The 22,144-nt window shown below is 36.5% G+C and overlaps 1 protein-coding gene across 1 annotated transcript; it reads right to left on the minus strand.

Moving 5' to 3' along the window:
* Positions 1–784: 784 nt before the first annotated feature.
* Positions 785–14,188, minus strand: LOC306874291 (transmembrane protein 41A-B-like; the record flags this gene model as incomplete). Its single annotated transcript, XM_079424249.1, has 5 exons — positions 785–1,014; positions 3,795–3,933; positions 5,587–5,748; positions 8,956–9,106; positions 14,052–14,188. The coding sequence occupies 5 exons, from the start codon at positions 14,186–14,188 to the stop codon at positions 785–787; spliced, it is 819 nt and encodes a 272-aa protein (XP_079280375.1).
* Between the last annotated feature and the right edge of the window lie 7,956 nt (positions 14,189–22,144).

Below are 22,144 nucleotides of genomic sequence, written 5' to 3' on the forward strand. Positions count from 1 at the left end.
TACATTCTGTTAAAAAAATATTACAAGAATGACATGGAAGCCTCGCACATTCAAGTTAAATAAGTTTAACTTAAGTTAAATAAAGTTGTATACAGTATAAGTAAAACTGTAGTACTATTAAATAAAATTCACAAAGTGTAAAATGAGTTGTAATCTGCTTTTGTTACCTTAGAGCTATTTACATCTTTTAATCCATAATTTTTTATATGAATTCATGTATTTAGGTTAATTGAGCGATATTAAATCATATTTTTGACTTGAATAAAACCAGATAATTAGATGTGATCATTTTAGGTTACTATTTTATCAGTGTACATTTAGGGGGGAAAGTAACAAATCATTAGTTCTATTTTGGTAAAATGTGTAAACACTCAAAAACACATGGAACTTACAGTTAGTTACAGTTTCCACAACTAAATAAACCCATAAACACACATAAAGCTACAAACAAACATGGTCACTAAACAACATTTGAAAACATAAGTAAATATTTTTGGCTTCAATAAAAAAAACTTAAAGGCTAGGCCGTCAGATTCCTTTTTCTTATATAATGAGGCAATGTCCAGTATTATATAAGTAACATCAGCTCTTTTAAGACATTAATAGTCTCTTCCTTTGCACTTTATCTTCATTATAGACATTTGGTAATTATTCTTTTCTCTTTCTGTCCATGTCAGTTCCACTCTGCATTCAGACATTCATAACCAAATCCTCAGCTGTGGCTCCAGACCAATGATCAGTCCCATTTAACAGACTGCAGTCTCCTCTCCTGTGTGTCTTTGGTTCATCTAGTCTTGCGATCATTCAGAACCTTTTGGTGTCCAATGGGTTTCAGGCCATCAAGTTTGAGGTGGGCCTGATTATAGCGGTGGATCAGAGCTCCAGGAAGTAGAGCCACACATCCCATCAGCAGGAGCAGAAACAGGGTCCTCCAAGAAAAGATGTTGTCCAAAGAGGTGATCTCAGACAAGATGGCACCCGTATGGACACAGATAAAATTATAAGGGATTAGACCTGGGGAGAAAATAAGCATTGAAGATCATGAGGATTGTTTTTCTCCAGAAGCTGTATTTTTACTACAATTGTTCAGAGGCTGGCCACCTAAAAACTATAGAAAGAGTTAGTTCACCCAAAAATGAAAAATGAAAAGCCCATGTTTTACTCGCCCTCAAAGCATCCTAGGTGTATATGACTTTCTTCTTAAAGACGAATACATTCTGAGTTATATTAAAAGTGATCCTGGCTCTTCCAGGCTTTATCATTGCAGTAGGCAGGTGTTTTTGTTCAACAGTCCAAAAGTAGTCAAATAAAGTGCACGCATGCGTAATAAAACTTGTCTCACATGGCTCCGGGGGTGAATAAAGGTCTCCTGTAGCGAATTGATGCATTTTTGTAAGAAAAATATCCATATTTAAAATGTTATAAACTGTTTTTTCTCACTTCTGCTAACTGTCATACTTGCTCATATAACAGTCAGCGGAAGTGAGAGAAAATATATATAATAAAAAAATATATATATAATAAATATGGATATTTTTCTTACAAAAACACATCGATTCGCTACAGAATGCCTTTATTCACCCCCAGTGGTGGAAAGAGTACTGAAAATGTGTACTTAAGTACAAGTATTGTTACATTGCTGAAATAATACTCAAGTACAAGTAAAAGTACTGGTGTCAAAACGGTACTTAAGTAAAAGTACAAAGAACTCTTCTCAAAAACTACTCAAGAGTACTAGTTACTAGTTACGTTTTAGCGGCGATATTTAATGAATTACCAAAATATATAAATTCATATCTTTGCTTCTGGGTAAGTAGGATCATTTTTGATATCATGTCAACTTCAATCATTTTCAATACCATTGGCAAAACTACCACATACTGTATACTGCCATATAGATATTTTTATATTTCAAATTGTTTTGTCCATGCATCCATTTTTTCAAGGCAAGCATTATTTCAAGCTTGGAATGGTTTAATCCAAGTCTTCTAAAAAATTCTAAAAATTCTAAAACAAATTACCTCAATTCAGTTTAGGTATTCGAAATATGACAACACTGAATTTTTATAGGCAGTGTTTTAAGAGCCATATATGTTTGTTTAGATAAATGCAACATCAGATCGCATTGACCTGTAATGTAGTGTCTGTAATGTAGTGATGCAGTTAGACAGACTAGGATATTTATATGTACAAATCATACAAATATCCCATTTCTAAACATTTCAAGAAATTAAAGTTCCATCTTTCATATTGAAAGACCTTCTGGTGCATTTCACTTACAGTCAATAAAATTTCCCAGTAGCATTTTCATCGGTCAGACATGGATCTATTCTGAATGATAACTTTTGACAGTTTAATCTAGGAGCAAAGAGAAATAATTTCAACTATAAAAGCACGGAGAGATCGCGATTGCACACAGTCTGAGTGCGCACAAGCAATATCGGCATGAGAGGGCAGGCAGTTCATTTGTATAAGTTAGGCCTATTTGAGAGCTTGCATCCAGTTTTCTGCGATTACATGACTGTTCTCATGTTACAATAAAGCGCTAGCCACATTTGCGTGGAAATTATTTATTTATTAAAATTATGCTGAATACCAGCAATCAGGCGCGGATATTCAGATTCAGACTCTGTAACTGACAGGAGGCGGATGCGTGTCAAATTCACTTTTGGAGAGGAGAGAGCGAGACGCAGCTTGCATCGGTGTTGGGCAGGCTATATACTACAGTAGATACTGTGGAAAATGAATGATGGAACCGTGTCAGATATTTCAGTATCAGTATCAAAATATAGATATTTATGATAGCACTACCATGTAGTTTGTTTCTCCAAACTTTTGACGCCATAGTTACGCTGTGCTGAGCTCCCTCCCTGTCCGATCAGCTCTTCACCTGCTGCAGCGGTGGCTTTTCTATTAAATATTTTTTTATTGGCCCATTTACGGATATCTTTATTGGCTACTGAAATGCCGTCAAAGGTTTGAATATCAATTCAAATTGGCCGTACTCAGTAGCGAACTATGATTTAAATGTAATGAAGTAGATTATTTTGCTTAATTTGTACTTAAGTAACTCACTTATTTTATTTTTATTTTCTCATTTCTAATTTGCACATACTTGACCTGTACATATAAAGTTGTCTATATTATATATTGTGTTTTTGCTGCTTCGTACATTGCCTATTTGGATATTTGTATATTATTCTTTTATTATCTGTGTCCTGTCCTGTTGCTGTCTTTCTGTTGCTCTGTGGAGCGTCTGTCACTACCACAAATTCCTTGTATGTGTAAACATACTTGGCCAATAAAGCTCATTCTCATTCTGATTCTGAAGTACAAGTAAAAGTACAGCTTTAAAAAGTACCTGAAAAAACTACTTAATTACAGTAACGTGAGTAGTTGTAATTCGTTACCTCCACCACTGTTCACCCCCGGAGCCATGTGAGGCACGTTTTATTATGGATGTGTGCGCTTTATTTGACTACTTTTGGACTGTTGAACAAAAACACCTGCCTACTCCTATTCTGACGCGTGGAAGAGCCAGGATGATTTTAATATAACTCTGACTGGATTCATCTGAAAGAAGGACGTCATATACACCTAGGATGCTTTGAGGGTGAGTAAAACATGGGCTAATTTTCAGTTTTGGGTGAACTAACCCTTTATAGAAGGTCAAAATGGAATCATTAGGAAAATTTAGAAAAACAAAAACCAGTGTAGAATTGCAGTGGATTGTAAGTACACCATTAACACAAAAAATATATGAATGTATAACTGAAAATGTACTGTAAGCTCACCAATGAGGATGGAAAAAAAGAATATGGGGATGGGGATGTTGAGGATTGGAGAGGTGACATTCAGAAACCAGTTTGGTGTCATGGGAACGAACCGCAGAAAGAGCAAGAAGAAGAACAAACTACTCCTGTTCTCTTCCACCTAACAGAGAGAGATTCATCATGTTGCATTTATGTTTCAACTCCTAAGTTCTATAACAGATGAAAATAATGATTATGATCAAGGATGCCAAATTGAGCTACTTTAAAAAAAAATGTTATCACAAAGTATCCCTTACAAAAAAAAAAAAAAAATATATATATATATATATATATATATATATATATATACATCAGGATAATTTTATTTGGTAAACTTAAGTTCAAATATATTTTCCAAGTATGCAGCACTCTATGTACTAAGTATATTAAAAATCAATATAGTAGTATACCGCTTATTTATTTATTTAGCAGACTTGTAAGTGTACTGTTTCAGTACTAAGTTTGGAAGTAAATTGGCCCACTTTTTAGTTAATAAATTTATACTCTTTTAGTTTATAAAAGTATATTCTTTAATGTACTTTAAGCATAATAGAAGTAAACTTTGAGTACACAAGTTTTTTTTCCTGTATTGTAAATATACTGTGAACTACAAGTGAATGTATTCTGTTATAATGCTAGTTTACTAGTTATATGCATCTATCCCACTAGTTTATAAAAGTAAAGTATACTCTCTCAGTAAACTAATTAACAGAAAGTTTAATAGTTTTTATGTTACAACTTTCTTTGTGTTCTCCACATTTTATCATTTACCTTGAAAGAAATGAAATCACCGAAATGTTTGTCTGTTTATACGGTGTACAAAAAGATCAGGTTTAGTTCCACCTATGTACTATTTACTCTAGCTAGTCCACTCAAATTTGACATGGGTTACACTTTATTTTAAGGTGTCCTTGTTACAGTGACTTGGTCATATATGTAGGTTTATACAGAACCTACATATATGTATAAACCAAGTATACATTTAAGTACTGAGTAATATTAATTAACTACATGCACTGTATGGTTAGGGTTTGGTTTAGGGTTACTTGCATGTAATTAGGAAAAATTTATTGTTATTATAAGTACATGTAACGTGTAACAAGGACACCTTAAAATAGTGTTACCCTGACTTGTTATGTCATAACTAACATAAGAATTAACTTACTTCATAAGTCACGCCAAGTTGAATACTAGAACACTAATACTAAATTATACTTTTCTTAAATTAATCTCAAACTAAAGATTAGGCACAAACATGGGCCTAATATACTTTTCTGTATGCTACATATATGTATAAACCAAATATACTTAAGTATAGTATATCCCTCTAAGAAGTAGATAAACGAAAGTTTGCTCTCGTATTGTAGTTTAAGAGAAGTATACTAGAAGCACACTTGAATAAACTTTTTTTTACATTAAGGTCTGTTCACACCAAGAACAATAACTGTAAAGACAGCAAGAACTATAACTATATTAGCATCCAAACTGAGGTACTACTGTTCTGCAACTACGTTGTTGGCCACTTTCAATGCTTGAGCTCTAAAGCATTAAAAATGAATCCAGGATTGATCATCAGCAGGAATAAATAACTAAGTAGTTCTATATTGTTACTCTGTGTTGTAATTGTCATAGTTGTGCTGTGGACTCTGCTATTCTTTAGAATTTAGATGCACAGTATAAACAAACAAAATGCAAAGTCACACATATATTCACTCACTATTTTTAGAACATTCATTAATGGAAATCATGTGCTAAACACCCAGAGGTGACCCACCATTCTCTGCAGCATCGCCACCTTCTCAGGGAAGAGCCTGATAATGTGGCGTTTGCCAAATGTACAGGACAGCAGGTAGCAGTTGGTGGAACCCACAGTAGTCAAAGTGCAGGCAATGAGGAGTCCATGCCACGTCCCAAACAATGCCCCCGCCAGCATGTTCTAGACATGACAAGAAAAATTGACAGTAAAGGCTTTTTTATTAGGTCATCAGCTACATACAGTCACATACTGTATATAAATAACTGTACTGTTTGTATATATATATATATTAAGCGTCCCTTGTGAAATAGAAATAGAAGTACCATTTCCATACTTTTACACTAAAAAGTGATAACCTGCCGTTGTTACCCTAAGGAGCTCTTTCTGCCTGATTTAACCCAGAAATATTTGCTTTGTTCATATAAATAATCTATATATGTTTGTATACACTGAAACTGTGACTGCTTACATCAAAAAGTGCACTGATGATGTGACAGTCACCAAGACCATCACCACATGTACAAACCAGAAGCCATGGATGACAGCAGAGGTTCGTGGGCTGCTAAAGACCAGAGATGAAGCATTCAGATCAGGAGATAAAGCAGCCCTCAAAACCCTCAAAAAATCTGTCCTGTGGCATTAAAAATACAAAACAGTCATATGCTCAAAAGATCAATAATCACTTCACAGACAGCAGAGACACACGGAGCCTGTGGCAAGCCATTCAGACCATCACTGACTACAAGCCCCCGCCACAGGCCTGTGATGAGGACACATCCCTCCCCGATGCACTCAACCACTTTTATTCACGGTTTGAAATGCAGAATGACATACCTGCACAAAAACTGCCCACACCTCTCAACGATCGGGCGCTCTGTCTGTCTCCAGCCGACGTAAGGAAGACCCTATCTAGGATTAACCCACGCAAGGCTGCGGGTCCCGACAACATACCTGGCCGTGTTCTGAGAGACTGTGCTGCACAGCTGACAGATGTCCTAACAGATATCTTCAACACCTCGCTGAGTCAGGCAGTCGTCCCCACATGTCTCAAATCCACAACAATCATACCAAAGAAATCACATGTGTCCTGTCTAAATGACTACCGTCCCATAGCACTGACTCCAATCATGATGAAGTGCTTTGAGAGGCTAGTCATGCACAACATCAAAACCAGCCTCCCCAACACACTCGACCCGCTCCAGTTTGCATACCGTCCAAACCGCTCTACGGACGATGCAATTTCCTCCACCCTCCACCTGGCTCTTACCCACCTAGAAAATAAAGACTCCTATGTTAGAATGCTGTTCATTGACTTCAGCTCGGCATTCAATACAATAATCCCACAACAGCTCATAAATAAACTAAACCTGCTGGGCCTTAACAATTCCCTGTGTAATTGGATCCTGGACTTTCTAACCGGAAGACCTCAGTCAGTCCGTGTCGGCCACAACACCTGGAGCTCTACCACACTGAGCACAGGTGCCCCACAAGGCTGTGTGCTCAGCCCGCTGCTGACCTACGACTGCACTGCCAAGTTCAGCTCCAACCACATCATCAAGTTTGCTGATGACACAACAGTGGTAGGTCTCATCAGCGACAACGATGAAACGCACTACAGAGAGTAAGTGGCACAGCTGGCTGAATGGTGTGGCACTAACAATCTGTCCCTCAATGTGGAGAAGACAAAGGAGGTTGTGATGGACTTCAGAAGAAACTCTGTTGACCACCCCCCACTGACCATCGACAGCTCGACTGTGGAGAGAGTCAGCAGCACTAAATTCCTGGGGGTGCACATCACAGAGGATCTCACCTGGACCATCAACACCATGTCACTCTCCAAAAAGGCACAACAGCGCCTACACTTTCTCTGCCGGCTGAAAAGAGCAAGTCTCCCTCCACCCATCCTCACCACATTCTACAGAGGCACCATTGAGAGTGTGCTGACCAGCTGCATCACTGTCTGGTACGGGAACTGCAGTGCTGCTGACCATAAGACCCTCCAGCGGACAGTGAACACAGCTGCAAAGATCATCGGTGCCCCTCTCCCCTCCATCCTGGATATTTTCCTTACACGATGCTCCAGCAAAACCAACAGCATAGTGAAGGACTCCACCCATCCCTCCCACAGCCTCTTCCAGCTCCTACCATCAGAAAGACAGTACCGGAGCATCAGAGCCCGCTCCGCCAGACTGCTCAACAGCTTTTTCCCCCAGGCTGTGAGAGCCCTGAACTCAAATCACCCCACCCCCCTCTGAAACCCCATGCAAACACCTACCTCCTGAAACATGGATTCATGAAACATGAATTTTATCTTCTATTTTTTAGTTTGTATAGGGTAAATATTTATGTGAAACATTCGTATAGTTTGTATTTTTTATCCTTTATTCTTTTAGTTTGTATAGGGTAAATATATATAGTATACTTATAGTTAAAATCTGTCAGTAGGTTAGTTGTGTATAGGTTTATAGTGTTTTTTAATTCATTGTTGTATGTCTGTATTTATGTAGCACCGTGGTCCTGCGAGACACGACATTTCCTTCCACTGTATGTCCCCACATGTAGCGGAATGACAATAAAGTTCAACTTGACTTGACTTGACTTGAATGATAATAAAATCACTTAATTTAGTTACCATGTTTAGGTTACCATTTCAGTGTAAAAATCAAAGTACTTGAAGTACTATACTTAAAAATGGACATACTTTAATGTAATGTATGTATTATAGTAAATACTGTACAAGTATGAAATAAATGTAATGTTTTTTTTTCAGAGACTTAATTGCAAGTTGATGAAAATGTGGTTTAAATTTATATTAAATGCAAGGAAGTGATTTTGACTTGAACCATATTTAAAAGGCAACTACTTTAGTTTTAAGTGTACTGACAAGCATTTATAAAATATACTTTAATGTCATGTTGACACTTGTGTCATGTATTTAAAGATATTTGTTATTACTTATTTATAATGATGTAGCTGCAGTTTAGTACCACTAGTCCTGTGTATGTTAGTTAGAACATCAGAATGAGTATACTTTAAAGCATTATTAAAACATAATTAAAATGTACTTTAAAATTAAACTTAATTTGACATTATTACAAAGTGCACTTTTTTAAATGGTTAAGAAACTGCCGTGAAAGTGTACTCTCTTTACACTTTGTGACCTTTCATTAATATTTGAGTTGCATGTACAGTTTTTAATATTTAAAACTACATTATAAGTGCACATCCAATACAATTAAGCACACTTCTATGGGATTATGTCCAGGAGAGGAAACATGATGTAAATGGCATTTAGAGAAACTGGTGATAAAGCTTTTATTTCAGTCTAATGAGGTGGTTTCAAGCAGGTCTACTGATAGTGTCACAGAGTAGAGCTCTGTTACCAACCAAAAAGGATGAGCCTGGAATGGCGAAGGACTGCTTGTAGAGGTAGGCACTGCAAAAGAGGATGAACACATAACCAGTGTGTTCTGTCTTATAGAAATTCAGCAGCTCGGCTAGTTCCCTCAACTCATCCAGATCAGATGGGAACTTCAACCTGGAGAAAATATAAGACATTGTGGGATCAGTAAAATAATGGCACTGAACTTGCATGTTTCTCTTGTAATTTCTAACAGGTTGGAGTGTGGCTGTCCTCTTCCTATCAACCCAATTGCTTTCCTTTACAAAAACCAGCAGAGACTGATATGAAAGTGGAAGTGGATACTGTGGGCTTAAGTTATATGACCTGAGTGTACCCTAGTAAAAAGTAATGTATTTAAAATACATTTATTTAATACTATATTGTTCAAAGTTATATTAACATTAGTGCTGTCAAATGATTAATCTCATCCAAAATAAAGGTTTATGTTTACGTAATATATGTGTGTGTACTGTGTATATTTATAACACACATGCATGTATATATTTCAGAAAAATGTTTTTTATATATATTAAATATATTTATTTATAATATAAATTATATGAATATAAATATAGACATGTAAATACTTGTACATATTTTCAAAATGTATACTGTATGTGTGTGTATTATATACATATACAGTATATACATAATTAATATACACAGAACACATATATTATGCAAATAAAAACTTTTAATTTGAATGCGATTAATCACAATTAATCGTTTGACAGCACTAATAACATATTTACTGACATGTTTCTTGAGACTTACTGTTATAAATATTTTAATTAGTTCAACTTTATTTGGAGTACTACTTGTGCACAATGCACATTTCTTAATATTAAGCCTAAAATGCATTTTAATGTGACTATTGATGAGGACTGCATGATCTTTGAATAATATTAAATGCAAGATATTTAAGTGTACCTAAAGTATACTTGCAATAGTTGCACTTTAGCACAATCAAATATACTTCAGTATATCTGTAGTTGGACTTCAGCACTGCTTCTGCACAATTAAAGTGCAAAATTAGCTGTCCCAATTTAACAGAATTCAACCAGTTTAGTATACTAAAAGTAAAGTGTAGGGTATTTTTATTGAGTACATACATATGTAAATATATGTGTTGTATACTTAGTGTGAAATAAATGTATTTCAAATACATTTTAGTATATTTATTTTTCACTAGGGTAATGATCTGAAAAAGCTTGCTGTTATATCACCAAACTACATAGGTAGTTTGGTGATATAAATTAATGTTTAGGTTGATTCAGTTATATTAAATAACATTTTTGACTTAAATAAAAAGTCTATTTAAATGGCTGAAGTTCATTCATGGAGTGTTTTTTTTTAATGGACAACAAGGGTGAGGTTCTGTGACCACAAGGTGGGACCATGATGGTACTGCAGGAAGTCAAAAATAAATGTTATTTAAACAAATACAATATTGTTTAACTTTGACCAAAGATGAAGTTAAAGGTATAAGTTCATCCAAAAATATCATCATTTACTCATCCTCATGATTGCTCTAAACCTGTATGACTTTGTTTCTTCTGTTTAACAAAGATATTTGAAAAATGCCGAGAACCAAACAATGGAGGTTTAGGATGACATGAGGGTGAGTAAATAATTAATTTTTAATAACCTAAATGTTTAATTGTTCCTTACATATTAAAATGTATTAATGTATTACATAAAAAATCTAAAAGTACCATACAATATATAAATTGATGTATTTAGGGTCAGTATTATTAAATAACCTTTTTTACTTAAATAAAGCCAGGTAACATCCATCTTTAGGTTAGCATTGTTTAAGTGCACAACAGACTTGAAATCTCTTGAAGGATTCTTGAAAACGGTTGAAGACCCCTGATCAAGACACTAGCCTGTCAGCTAGATGAGACAGAAAGACTGAAATCTGCCCTCAGCGTGCGTGAAGGAATGAAATATGATACACCAATTGGGCAGAAATAGCCTCTCAGCTGTGGAAATACACTAGTGTGTATGTGTGTGGTTTGGCTGTACTCGATTGCAAGACTGTTTAAAACATCTTTAAACACACCTAACATGATCATCAATAAATACGTGGATGTACTTTCTCGTGTGGTGGTCACAGGGCTCTTACCAGCATATGAATCACATCTTGTGCAGTTGTGAGTAATCTAAGCTCCTTAATGCCATCCAGGGGGTAATTTGGGCTCGCAATGGGGCGGTATTCCCCACCCATGTGCCAAAGCAGAGGTTTTAATTTCACATACGTACCCAGTATGACAAATATAAACATGTGATGTGCTCCATGCTGAGTGGACACTGAGTATGTTCTCACAAGTACAACAATATGAGAGCCTTCAGTGGACGAGACTGACCAGACAATAATCAAGTCTTTTTTGAAAAGTCCTGACATGTTCAGACTATTTAAGCCTATTCTCCTTAAAACAGCAGATTTTTATGGTTATACCACTGTAAAACATGATACATGCACATATGTCAACACAAAATTTCCCTTCTCTTATAACCATGGGAATTCCCACCAAAAGATTCAAACAGATAGCAATACACAAGGCACAGCGGTCTCTGCCATCACTGCTGAACAACATTTGAAAAAACCATCTCAGCCTCATCAGCAGATATTCTCCAGGGTACAGAGGAATGAGCTAATCAAGACATGAACCAAGACATACAGGTCACAAGACACTATGGAAAGGTCAGGTCTTTGGACAGAATGTGATGATGGTAGAAATACAGCAGATCCGTTACCCAATTTGAAACTCCAGTGTCCTTTCCACTGTTTTTGTTATTCTAAATATCTGGATGACTTCAGAAAGTGACACACCGTAAGCACACAGGGCTTTTAAGACCTCTCTCCTTTTCTTTATTCATGCGATTTATTTTAGCTTGTCATGTCAGACATACATGTCACATATGAACCCTCCAGATATCTTTCTTTCCCTCGTCCTCTATATTGCGCATCTAAGCAAATTCAAGGGTTTTCAAGAAACTCCAGAAGGCAGTTGTCTGATCTTATAACTGTCACCTCATGCCCTCTGCCAGGCTCCAATTCTGAGACATGACTGCTAATGTTGATTTGCATTCAGAGCAGGCAAATTAATGGAGAGTTTAATTAATTCATAATTAAAATAATTATATGAAAAACATTTGTGATAGGCTCCAGTGTCTCCTGGATTCTACAAAAGACAAGCAGTTTGGAAAATGGATGGATACTTTTAAAAGAAAGCAAGGATGTATTAAATTTATCATAAGTTAAAACTTTTAAACAGTACTATATTCACACATTTCCTAATAGTGGAACATGCCAGGGCTTTTGTTTATTCTCTAGTCAGTCTGATACACTGTATATTGTTGCACATACACACACACACACACACACATATATATATATATATATATATATACACTAGTGTTAGAGACTACTGAACCTAAAGGGGCTGGGACTCCTTAATTCACTCATTGCATACAGTCACACAAATGCAAAGCAGACAACATTGGAGAATCAGATGCATAATAAGAACTGACTAAGGATCAGTTCCTTTAGGTGCCTGCCAACATGAGAGGACAGATGAAACACTAAAGAAGAAAAAGAGTTTTGATGTGGGTTGCATGTGAACTACATGAAGCATCTATGATCTGGACATTTCCCACACTGGGCACAGAGCTGCTCACACAGTATAAAGTAACACTGATGAGGAGAGAGCACAGGGCAAACAGGAGATGAACGTTTGCCACCATCAGAGAATAACTGCCAAAGCTTCTCTTTCTACAGTACAAATCCATCTCTATCTCATTCTCTCTAATTTTATTTATTATCCTCTCATTACTCCTTCTCAGAATTGAGATGAGGGTGTATATTATAATAAATAAACCAATACTGAGTTAAACAGACACATAGTCAAATACGGAAGAACGTGAAATTAATGAAGATAGAGAGAACTAATAAAAAAAGAGGGCGAGTTGTTCCACAGGTGAAGGGGAGTGCTGTCATAAACTGCACTGCAGATGCTTCTCTTAGAAACAGTGTGAACTTACTGCTACACTGTAACATGCATGAGATTAATATGTATATATGCATCATCCATATAAGTGGGAAAAAAATTGAAACATTTTACAGTTCAGTTATAGCACAAATTCATGAAAAGGGCCATCTTGGTCCACTACTAGGGTCAAATTCCCCTATACCTTGGGCAAGAATCCCCCAGGACAAACATGCAATGTAAACACATCAAACATTCTATGTAAATCACAGTTTAGTTAAATAATTGAATACATGACAGAAAAATCAAGTTACTGAATCCCAATCAAATAGATACATTTAAAAGGTTAACTTATAAATAATTCAGATAGGCCTACATTTTTAATGAAGGGATGTCATAATAGCAACAGACTATAAATTCAGATTAGACTATGTTATTAATAAGATATTTGTAATGTTAATAATATTAAAATGTAGGCTATATTTGTAATTAGTGGAAAAAAAACTCCTCTTGCAATTTTAAGCAGGCTTCTTACTGCAAAATAAAAACAACATTACATAGGCTAACCGATACAAATCTAAATTAATTTCCTCATTTAAAAAAAACGGCATGAGCTCATATTTCGAGTGGGATGCTTTCACTGAATCTTTAACTTAATAATATCAGTGATAGATGTGAACCTTTTCAACCTATTAGCCTAAGTAAAAAACAAAAAACAATAATAAAATAATCCGATTAAAAATAGTGATTCATTCACGCATCGCAAGTAGCCCAAGAAACATCAGGACAGATGTTTCACCATAAAATTTAATTCAATTGAATTTAATTATGTATGCTGTGTAACTATTTATCTTAAATAATTTCCCATTTTGTCATTTGTTGTGTTCACATGTAAGATAAATAAAATAACATATTCAGACGTTTAGTTTACCTGTAGCATGGTGACTTGTGTGTTATTAAAACACAAGTTTAACAAACAAACCATTTGACAGTTAATATAGAATTCATTCAGCGCCAAGCAATAACATAAGTAGGAATAACTGCTCACAAAACAAAGCAACGTTACCGAAGATATGAATCTAGGCTACCTGAGTTCTTCCTCGTGCGGTTCACCGGCGGTGTGAAGACGGACGGCACGCGGACCCGGCGGCAGGAACACAGACAGCAGATACAAGTAAAAAGTTGCCGCGGCCACCAAGGCAATTAAACCCCAGACTGAGCGCATAGTCCCGGACTAGATCTATCTAAAAACGGTACTGTTGCACTTGCTTCTACACCTGTTAAATAGCAGATCCGGTCAGTGGGCAGTTTATACATATGTTTATACATATTACGTCTCCAGCCCATGCAAGTGCGTGGACCTACTGTATTGCAACAATGTGAGTCAGTGAAGCCCCTTGTGAGGGTGGACCTATTTGTCACATGAGACCCCCAAAAATATGAGCCCATGGCGTGGGCACTGTGGGAAAAGTATGTGTAACTTTAAAAAACACGAACTTCATTGAACCCCTATGTAACAAAATATTATTATTAGAGGCTACAGTGTTGTCAGTGCGTCGTTTTCAGAGCTGCAGAGTAATTACTCATGTGGCATCCAAAAATGAAATTGCACCATGGTTTTTAAGTCACTATATTTATAAGGCATGAGCAGGTCATTACCTAATAAAAAACAGTAAGTATACACTGTCACACAGAATTGATTTATTTATAAGTCAAATGCACATATTTACTTGTGAGCAGTATGGTGCCACAATTACAATAAATACAGAAAATATAACAAAATTTACACACCACAGTTAATATGTACATTGTACATAATATGCACAAACGAATGTATAATATGAAGTATCAAAGTCAAATGTGCAAAAACAGCTCTTATTTTACAATCTGATCATGCAAAGTGAATTATTTTCGCTATATTAAAATACAAGATATTAGGAATAAATATTAAAAAGGATTATGGTTATAAAAGTATAAACTATGAAAATGTAAAGTGATGCACAAAATATAAATTACATCAATATTAATAATTAAAAAGAACATCAAGTAATACAATTATACAATTTTAAAAAGTGGAAAGAGCACTATAAATAAGAAACATAATTTGGTTTACTCAATTTCTATAAACTGTTAATTGGCAAAGAACATCTGTTCCAAATTATGTAGAAAGAGAGGGAAAGGTTTGAACACATTTTGACAACATAGAAACAATTTTGCTCAGATAAAGTAAAAATTGAGAAAAGGGGATCTTATACAGACCGATACAAGGTATTTCATTACCTTGTCCTGTAAATGTATGCCAGTCTTTGTTTTTTCTTCCCTTTTCAAAAGTTTTGCATTCTAAGGCATCAACCTCGTCCTCGCGTCTTTAAGTGGAGGACTACAAAAGTTTGTTCTATTTTGTTACCACAAGATGGCAGAGTTGCCTTCATAATCAAAAGCCCAAACAGTTTTCAACACAGGGAGGTTTGGGGAAGATTTGTAATGATTAACTTTTAACTTGTGTTTAATAGACAAGTAGCTTACCCAAACTGTTGCTCAGTTATAAAGACATGAAATATGAAAAGTGATCTTAGTAAGACATGAACTGTGTGAATGTGTGTAGTATGAATTCAATTTGGACATTCTACATCAGGGGTAGGCAACGTCGTGATCCAAGGTCAAGTAGAACATGACCTTGGATCAAGATCCTTGCGTAATAATATTCCTTTAAGGTTTTAGGTTTTGTGTTAAAGCTGCTTAGGGCTTCTGATCAACCAATTATTTCTTTCTAAATTTACAGGCTATTGATGTTTAGGGTACATTTAGGGTAAGGGAGAAGAACTATGTTAGGAATATATTTTTTTGACAGCAAATATGTTGATTCAGGAATTGATTCAGCCTTGGCACTGCTTAGGCAAGAAAAAAGAAAAAGAGTGGGAAACTTTTAAATGTTTAATTAATGTCCCCCTTGAGAAAGCTGTTTCATCATCAAAGATTAAAATAACCTTCCTAGCATACTGCAGAGGCAGATTCATTGATAAAATTCTGCTGTGTGTAGACTGCTGTGTATATTCACAGAGGTGCCGTGCCTGACTGGGAATTATAGATTGAGAATAGGCACATTTGTTTCCACATTTCCACGATTGGTTGAGGATCTACTGATTTGTATTGTGCGGAACATCTCTAATCAATTGAACCTGCTCATTGATGGGTAGTTTAAATGCACGTGGTGGACACACACACACACACAGCAGGCTGTGCTGGATGCCGAGTAGATTTATTGATTTCTCTTTGTGGAGTCACAAGTTTGTCATTGATATTAAGCAGTGATACACAAAAGAAAAAATGTGCGATTGTAGTTTAAGAAGTCACTCAGAGGAAACAGAGTGATGATGTTATAGCTTGTCCGATGATGGCAGTGTTGTGTCACTGAGTCTGTACGAGCATGATGTAAGATACGAGCATGATGCCTTTCATGCAAATAAGAGATAGAGAGCAGAAGATGAAGGGATTTAGATGCCATTAAAGAGGGATAAGTGCACTCTCCGCTTATTTTGACTGTCCTCTTTACAGGGTACAGTTAGCTTTAAAAGGACATACAGCAGGAGGCTGTCAGACAGACACAGAGGGAAGGCTGATAGATAGGGACAATGAAGAAAAAAGAAAGAGAAATGCTTGATATGAAAAGAGATCTTTTATTAATGATTCTTTAAAAAAGAAAAGTGGAATTGCTCATCTTAAAGAATTTGTTCATCCAAAAATAAAAATGATGTCATTATTAACTCATGACATTCACCTTCAGACGTTATTTCGTATATAGGTTAAATTTTGAAAATGTATGCAAAAGCACCATAAATTGTTGTCTATACTGAACTGAATGGAGCTGTAACGAAACTGTTGCCTATTTAGAGCTGCTTAGCAGCAGAATGTTGGATTTGCTATCTGTATTGTATAAAACGCTATACAAATAAAGGTGACTTGTCTTGACATACAGTTAACATGCTCTAGTCTATGTCTTGTGAAGTCACATAAAACCTTTGTGTGTGAAACAGACCCAGATTCAAGTCATTATTCACTGATAACCTTCGCCGCTACTGGGCCGTAAACCAAGGTGCTCAGATAATTGAGTTTTCAATGAGTTGAAGTTCAGAACCAGATCAGTCATCAGACCGACATTCGGTCTGCTATTTTGAACGGAATCAGCTGATTTATTGAAAAGATCCAACTTAAAGTTTTTTTCAACTGCTTTTACACAAAATCTTTACTTGTCACACAATTTCTGAAACCTGACACTCAAACACCAAACCACACACCAAATCTGCAAAACCATACGCTAATTCTCAGCCTTTGACTCATTTTCAATTTCATAAAACACTTTTTGTGAAACACACCACACAATTATCTATGTAACACACACAAATCGAACAGGAATTATTATTATGGCAAAGGTGTTTGCAAATGATTGTTTTTTTAGATGTGTTTGTGATATTTTGAATGCAGTGCTTCATTTTGCAAGAGATGTGAGGCATTTTGCATTTTATGTCTGCAATTCTTGGATTTGTGTGTAAAGTTTTTTTTTTAAAGAAGCCAATGCTTTGAAAATGTGTGTAAGCACTTGAAAAAAAAAACTGAAAAAAGAATGATTCCTTCATGAATTAATGCAGTAAGGACAACAACGTAAAGAGGTAGTTCACCCCAAAATGAAAATTCTGTAATCATTTGCTCACTCTCATGTCATTTCCAAAAGACTTTCATTCATCTTCGGAACACAGATGAAGATATTTTTCATGTTTTATCTCTTCATTTTTTGTCTAACATTGAAAGTCTACACAACCAACATTTTCAAGTTTCAAAACATGCATAAAGACATTGTAAATGTAATCCATATTAATCAAGCATTTTACAGTTTTTCTCGAACTTCTAACTCAATTCCCCAAACTTCCTATATTTAGGTCAAAATTAAGCTCTCCACTCAAAACAACTCAATTTTGCTGAAAAACCAAACTTTGCTCTCAGACATGACGCACAAACCCTCAAACACACACACACACACACACACACACTACAATATAGTTTTACACACTGATGAGATAAATTCAAAACATTACTACATTACTGTTGCTTTTGGTCAGTGTTGGGCTAGTTACTCAAAGAATGTAAATATTACTCATTGCTAGTACTCCTTTCAAAAGTAATATTATTACTTTACTTATTACTTTCTGGCAACAGTAATTAGTTACACTACTAGTTACATTACTTTTTCTTCACCGAAGTTGTAACTGTGTATCTTCCACATAAAATTCTTCTAGAATGTTACTAACAACATATTTCTGCCTCATGATTTGACCAAAATCCACATTGGATTGAAGTCAGACGTTATTACAAACACTCAATAGTGATTGATAGTGACATTCAAGTAGAAGTGTTGTATTACAGTTTTTTCTGATTGCTTAAGCACATTTTTTGTAACTATTGGCTAAACCTTTCACCCAATTATCAAAACATTGTAGTTCTCTTGCAAAAGCGAACACAGCTAGATTAACTCTTCACACCTTCGTAAAAATTGTGTTTTCGTATCAAACAGTAAACACAAGCCATCATCTACTAAGCACACAATGTGCCAACTACACACTGATGGTATGAATACAAAACACATCTGGCTTTTGCTTTCTCTGTGTACAGATGTCAATTTGAGGTCATACTTTTTTCATAGTGTCATGTAAACATACAAGGATCCAAACTTCAAGTATTGGTGTTTATTCACACTCATCAAAACCAAGACAAAGTCAGAACACAAAATAGTAATTTCACAAAAAAAAAAAAAGACAATCAGCCTACATCATGTCGTCTTTCTGGGTCCGGCCACAAAATTTCGTCCACATCGCATGCGATATCCTCCAGTCCAAGGCACCGGGGAAAATATCTCCTTGAATGCCGTATCCAGGCCTGACATGATGCCTGGTCAATATCTCCACATGCCTCCTCCATTGCCTGTAAAAGGGCTACCTGTTGATGAGGATGACGGTCGTACACTTTCCAGCGCCAGGCAGAGAAGACCTCCTCGATGGGATTTAAGAATGGAGAGTATGGAGGGAGGTTGAGTGCCATGAAGGATGGGTGGTCTGTAAACCAGTTGCGGACCAAAGCAGCCCTATGGAAACTAACATTGTCCCATATGATGACATATCGGGTATGCTCTGGTCTCTGAACAGTGAGCATGTCATGTAAGGTGTCCAGGAATGCAATAATGTGTGCAGTGTTGTATGGGCCTATGGTTGCATGATGGTGAACAACACCATTTTGGCTTATAGCTGCACACATGGTTATGTTACCACCACGTTGTCCTGGGACATTGATGATGGCACGGTGTCCAATAATGTTCCTGCCACGTCTCCTGGTTTTACTGAGGTTAAAACCGGCCTCATCTACAAAAAGTAGCTCATGTCCCATGGCATCTGCTTCTAGTTCCATCACTCTCTGGACAAGACAAAACAAATGCAACACATCAGGCCCATGCACAGCACTACAGTATGCACTTCCAAATTCAGAACCAATGACACTATAGCTTACCTGCACATAGTCATATCGCAGTTGCTTTACACGTTCTGTGTTTCTCTCGAAAGGAACTCTGTAAATTTGCTTCATTCTTATTCTGTGGCGCGCAAGTACACGACTTAGTGAAGAAATGCTTACACTGTGTATATTTTGAAAGATGGTGTCATTATCAATTATGCGCTGCTGTATTTCGCGCAGTCTTATTGCATTATTGGCAATCACCATGTTCACTATATGGGTCTCTTGCTCTGGAGTGAACATTCTTCCTCTGCCCCCAACATCTGGACGTCTAGCAATTCTGTAAAGTAACAATTTAAGTATTTTTGCATGTATGGGACTGTTGTGTTTCTCATTAGAGTATGGCAGTGCTACAAAGTACTTACCGATTCTCATTTCGAAATGTCCTAATGATGCTTGCCACAGTGTAGCGGCTCAAATTAGGCTGAACCCGTTGGCCAGCTTCCCTCAGGGTCATCCCATGGTTGATGACATGGTCCACTATTGTAGCTCTGATGTCATCAGTTATTCTATTTCTTACTCTTCTTACCCTTCCTCTTTCCCCTCCTCGTCCTCTTCTTGCTCCTCCTTCTCCTCTTCCTCTAACGTCCTCTAACCCTCTCACTTCTTCACCTCCACGTCCTCTCCCTCGGCCTCCTCTGATTCTCACTCTTCTCACTCTTACTGCTCCTTCCATTGTACTCCACACAGACAGCTTACCTGTGGCTTACTTATAGTGCTTAGGCTGATTGCAAAGTGAAGTAATTATCTAAAACAGTTTTCACATGTGAAAGTGTGCCAGACAGTTGGCAAAATAGTGTTAATGATAGCCATACATGTGTATAATTTTGCTAGGAGTGTGTTGGAAATTTGGTAATTGAGTGTAAGCAGTGAGTTGTGCTTAAAGTTCTGCAAAAAGAGTGTTGTGCAGTGAATTGTACCTACAGTTTTGCAAAGTGTGTGTTACAAAATTGCAAACTGAGTGTAAAGCAGTGTTTGTGCTTTTAGTTTTGCAAACTCAGTGAGTGGTTTTGCTATACGTATTAATAGTTTTAGAAATTGTGCTACAAGAATCACGATTAGCGCTTAAGCATTCAGAAAAAACTGTAATATAATGCAATATTTCTATCTGCTGAATGTAAGCTTTCCCATATTCCAAGCTTGCCTGCTGCACTGGGGACATCACATGCATGTGCAAGTCACAAAAATTATGAAAATAAATCTAGGAATTATTTGATTGTTGGATTTTAAATCAGCGGGGTTGAGGCATCAAAAGTAACTAAGTAACTAAGCTGTTTTATGGATGGTAACTGTAATATTATTACTGAAATCTTATTAGTAATTAGTTACACTACTAGTTACTGTAAAAAGTAATATTATTACAGTAACTAAGTTACTAGTACTAGTTACTGGTCAACACTGCTTTTGGTACTCCCCAAGTGTTTTATTCCTTAATTTAATGTACTGTAGTACAGTATAAAACAGCAAACAACAACAAAAATAATTATTCTGCCCCAGCATCCCATCTAGATTGGCCCTGGCCAGGCAGCGGAGGTAAAATCCTCTTGCATGCCTGATACAACCCTGGCACGCATCAACTAAAATATATGAGACTGCTTGTCTTCTTGCCCTTGCCCTTCCTATTCATCGTTCTCTTCCATGTTGTCGTCCGCCTCCTTCTCATTCTTCTTCTCCTCTTCCTCTTCCTCCTCCTCCTCTTTATCCTCCACATCTCCCTCTTTTTCCTTCTCTTCTTTCTCCTCTTCCTCTCCGTACTCCCTCTCCACCTCCTACTCTCCCTCTTCCTTCATTTCTTTCTCTACTCCCTACTCCTTCTACTCCTCCTCTGTGGTGTCCTTGACCTCTTCCTTCACATCTCTCTGGATCCATTGTTTCAAACCCGAATATAGTTTTTCTCAGTCGCTTTGGTGCATTTCTCTAATCATCCTTACTGCAATATTTGCAAAGAAGTATGTGCATTTTTCAAAACAATTTGTACAAACAGCACCACACAATGGATTTCCTGCAAAAGCCTGTAACTTACTCAAAATCTTTAGTTCATCTCTCAAAAGTAAGTATTTATGTCAATGAACATATCAATGCCATCAGAATGAAGAGTCCTTGTGTCATTGTTCACATACAAGATAGTCAAAATGCTTATTCATGTTGTCAATATAACACTGCACTCTCTTAGTATTACCTGCTGTAAACTATGGCAACAGTTTGGATGACAGTTACTGTACTGAAATGCAGAAGGCTGCGCCTCTTATGTATGCCATATATCCATTTCAAAAGTACAAATTTACACATTACTGTATGTGGGATATTGATTGAAAGAGACTGTTTCAAAATGTTTGAATTATTGAGGATATGGTCGATCTCCCAATATTTAGCTGCACCCTTCAGCCATTGTAAGGCCATGATTGGCAACATGGTCCAAAATAGTGGCCCTTATTTAATCTGATATGCACCTCTGTCCTTGGCCTCTTCTGCCTCTTCCTCTATTTTGCCTCTGTACCCTTTCACCATGCATCCTTACTCCTCTTCTTCCTCTCGGCTGTTGACCCTGATCGTTTTCTGGATGTTCATCCATTATCAGAATTTGTAACTCTTGTGTTGTCCTCTGTCTATATATGCTTTCCAATTG

The sequence above is a fragment of the Barbus barbus genome, assembly GCF_936440315.1.
Source record: "Barbus barbus genome assembly, chromosome: 8".
In the NCBI taxonomy this organism is placed as follows: domain Eukaryota; kingdom Metazoa; phylum Chordata; class Actinopteri; order Cypriniformes; family Cyprinidae; genus Barbus; species Barbus barbus.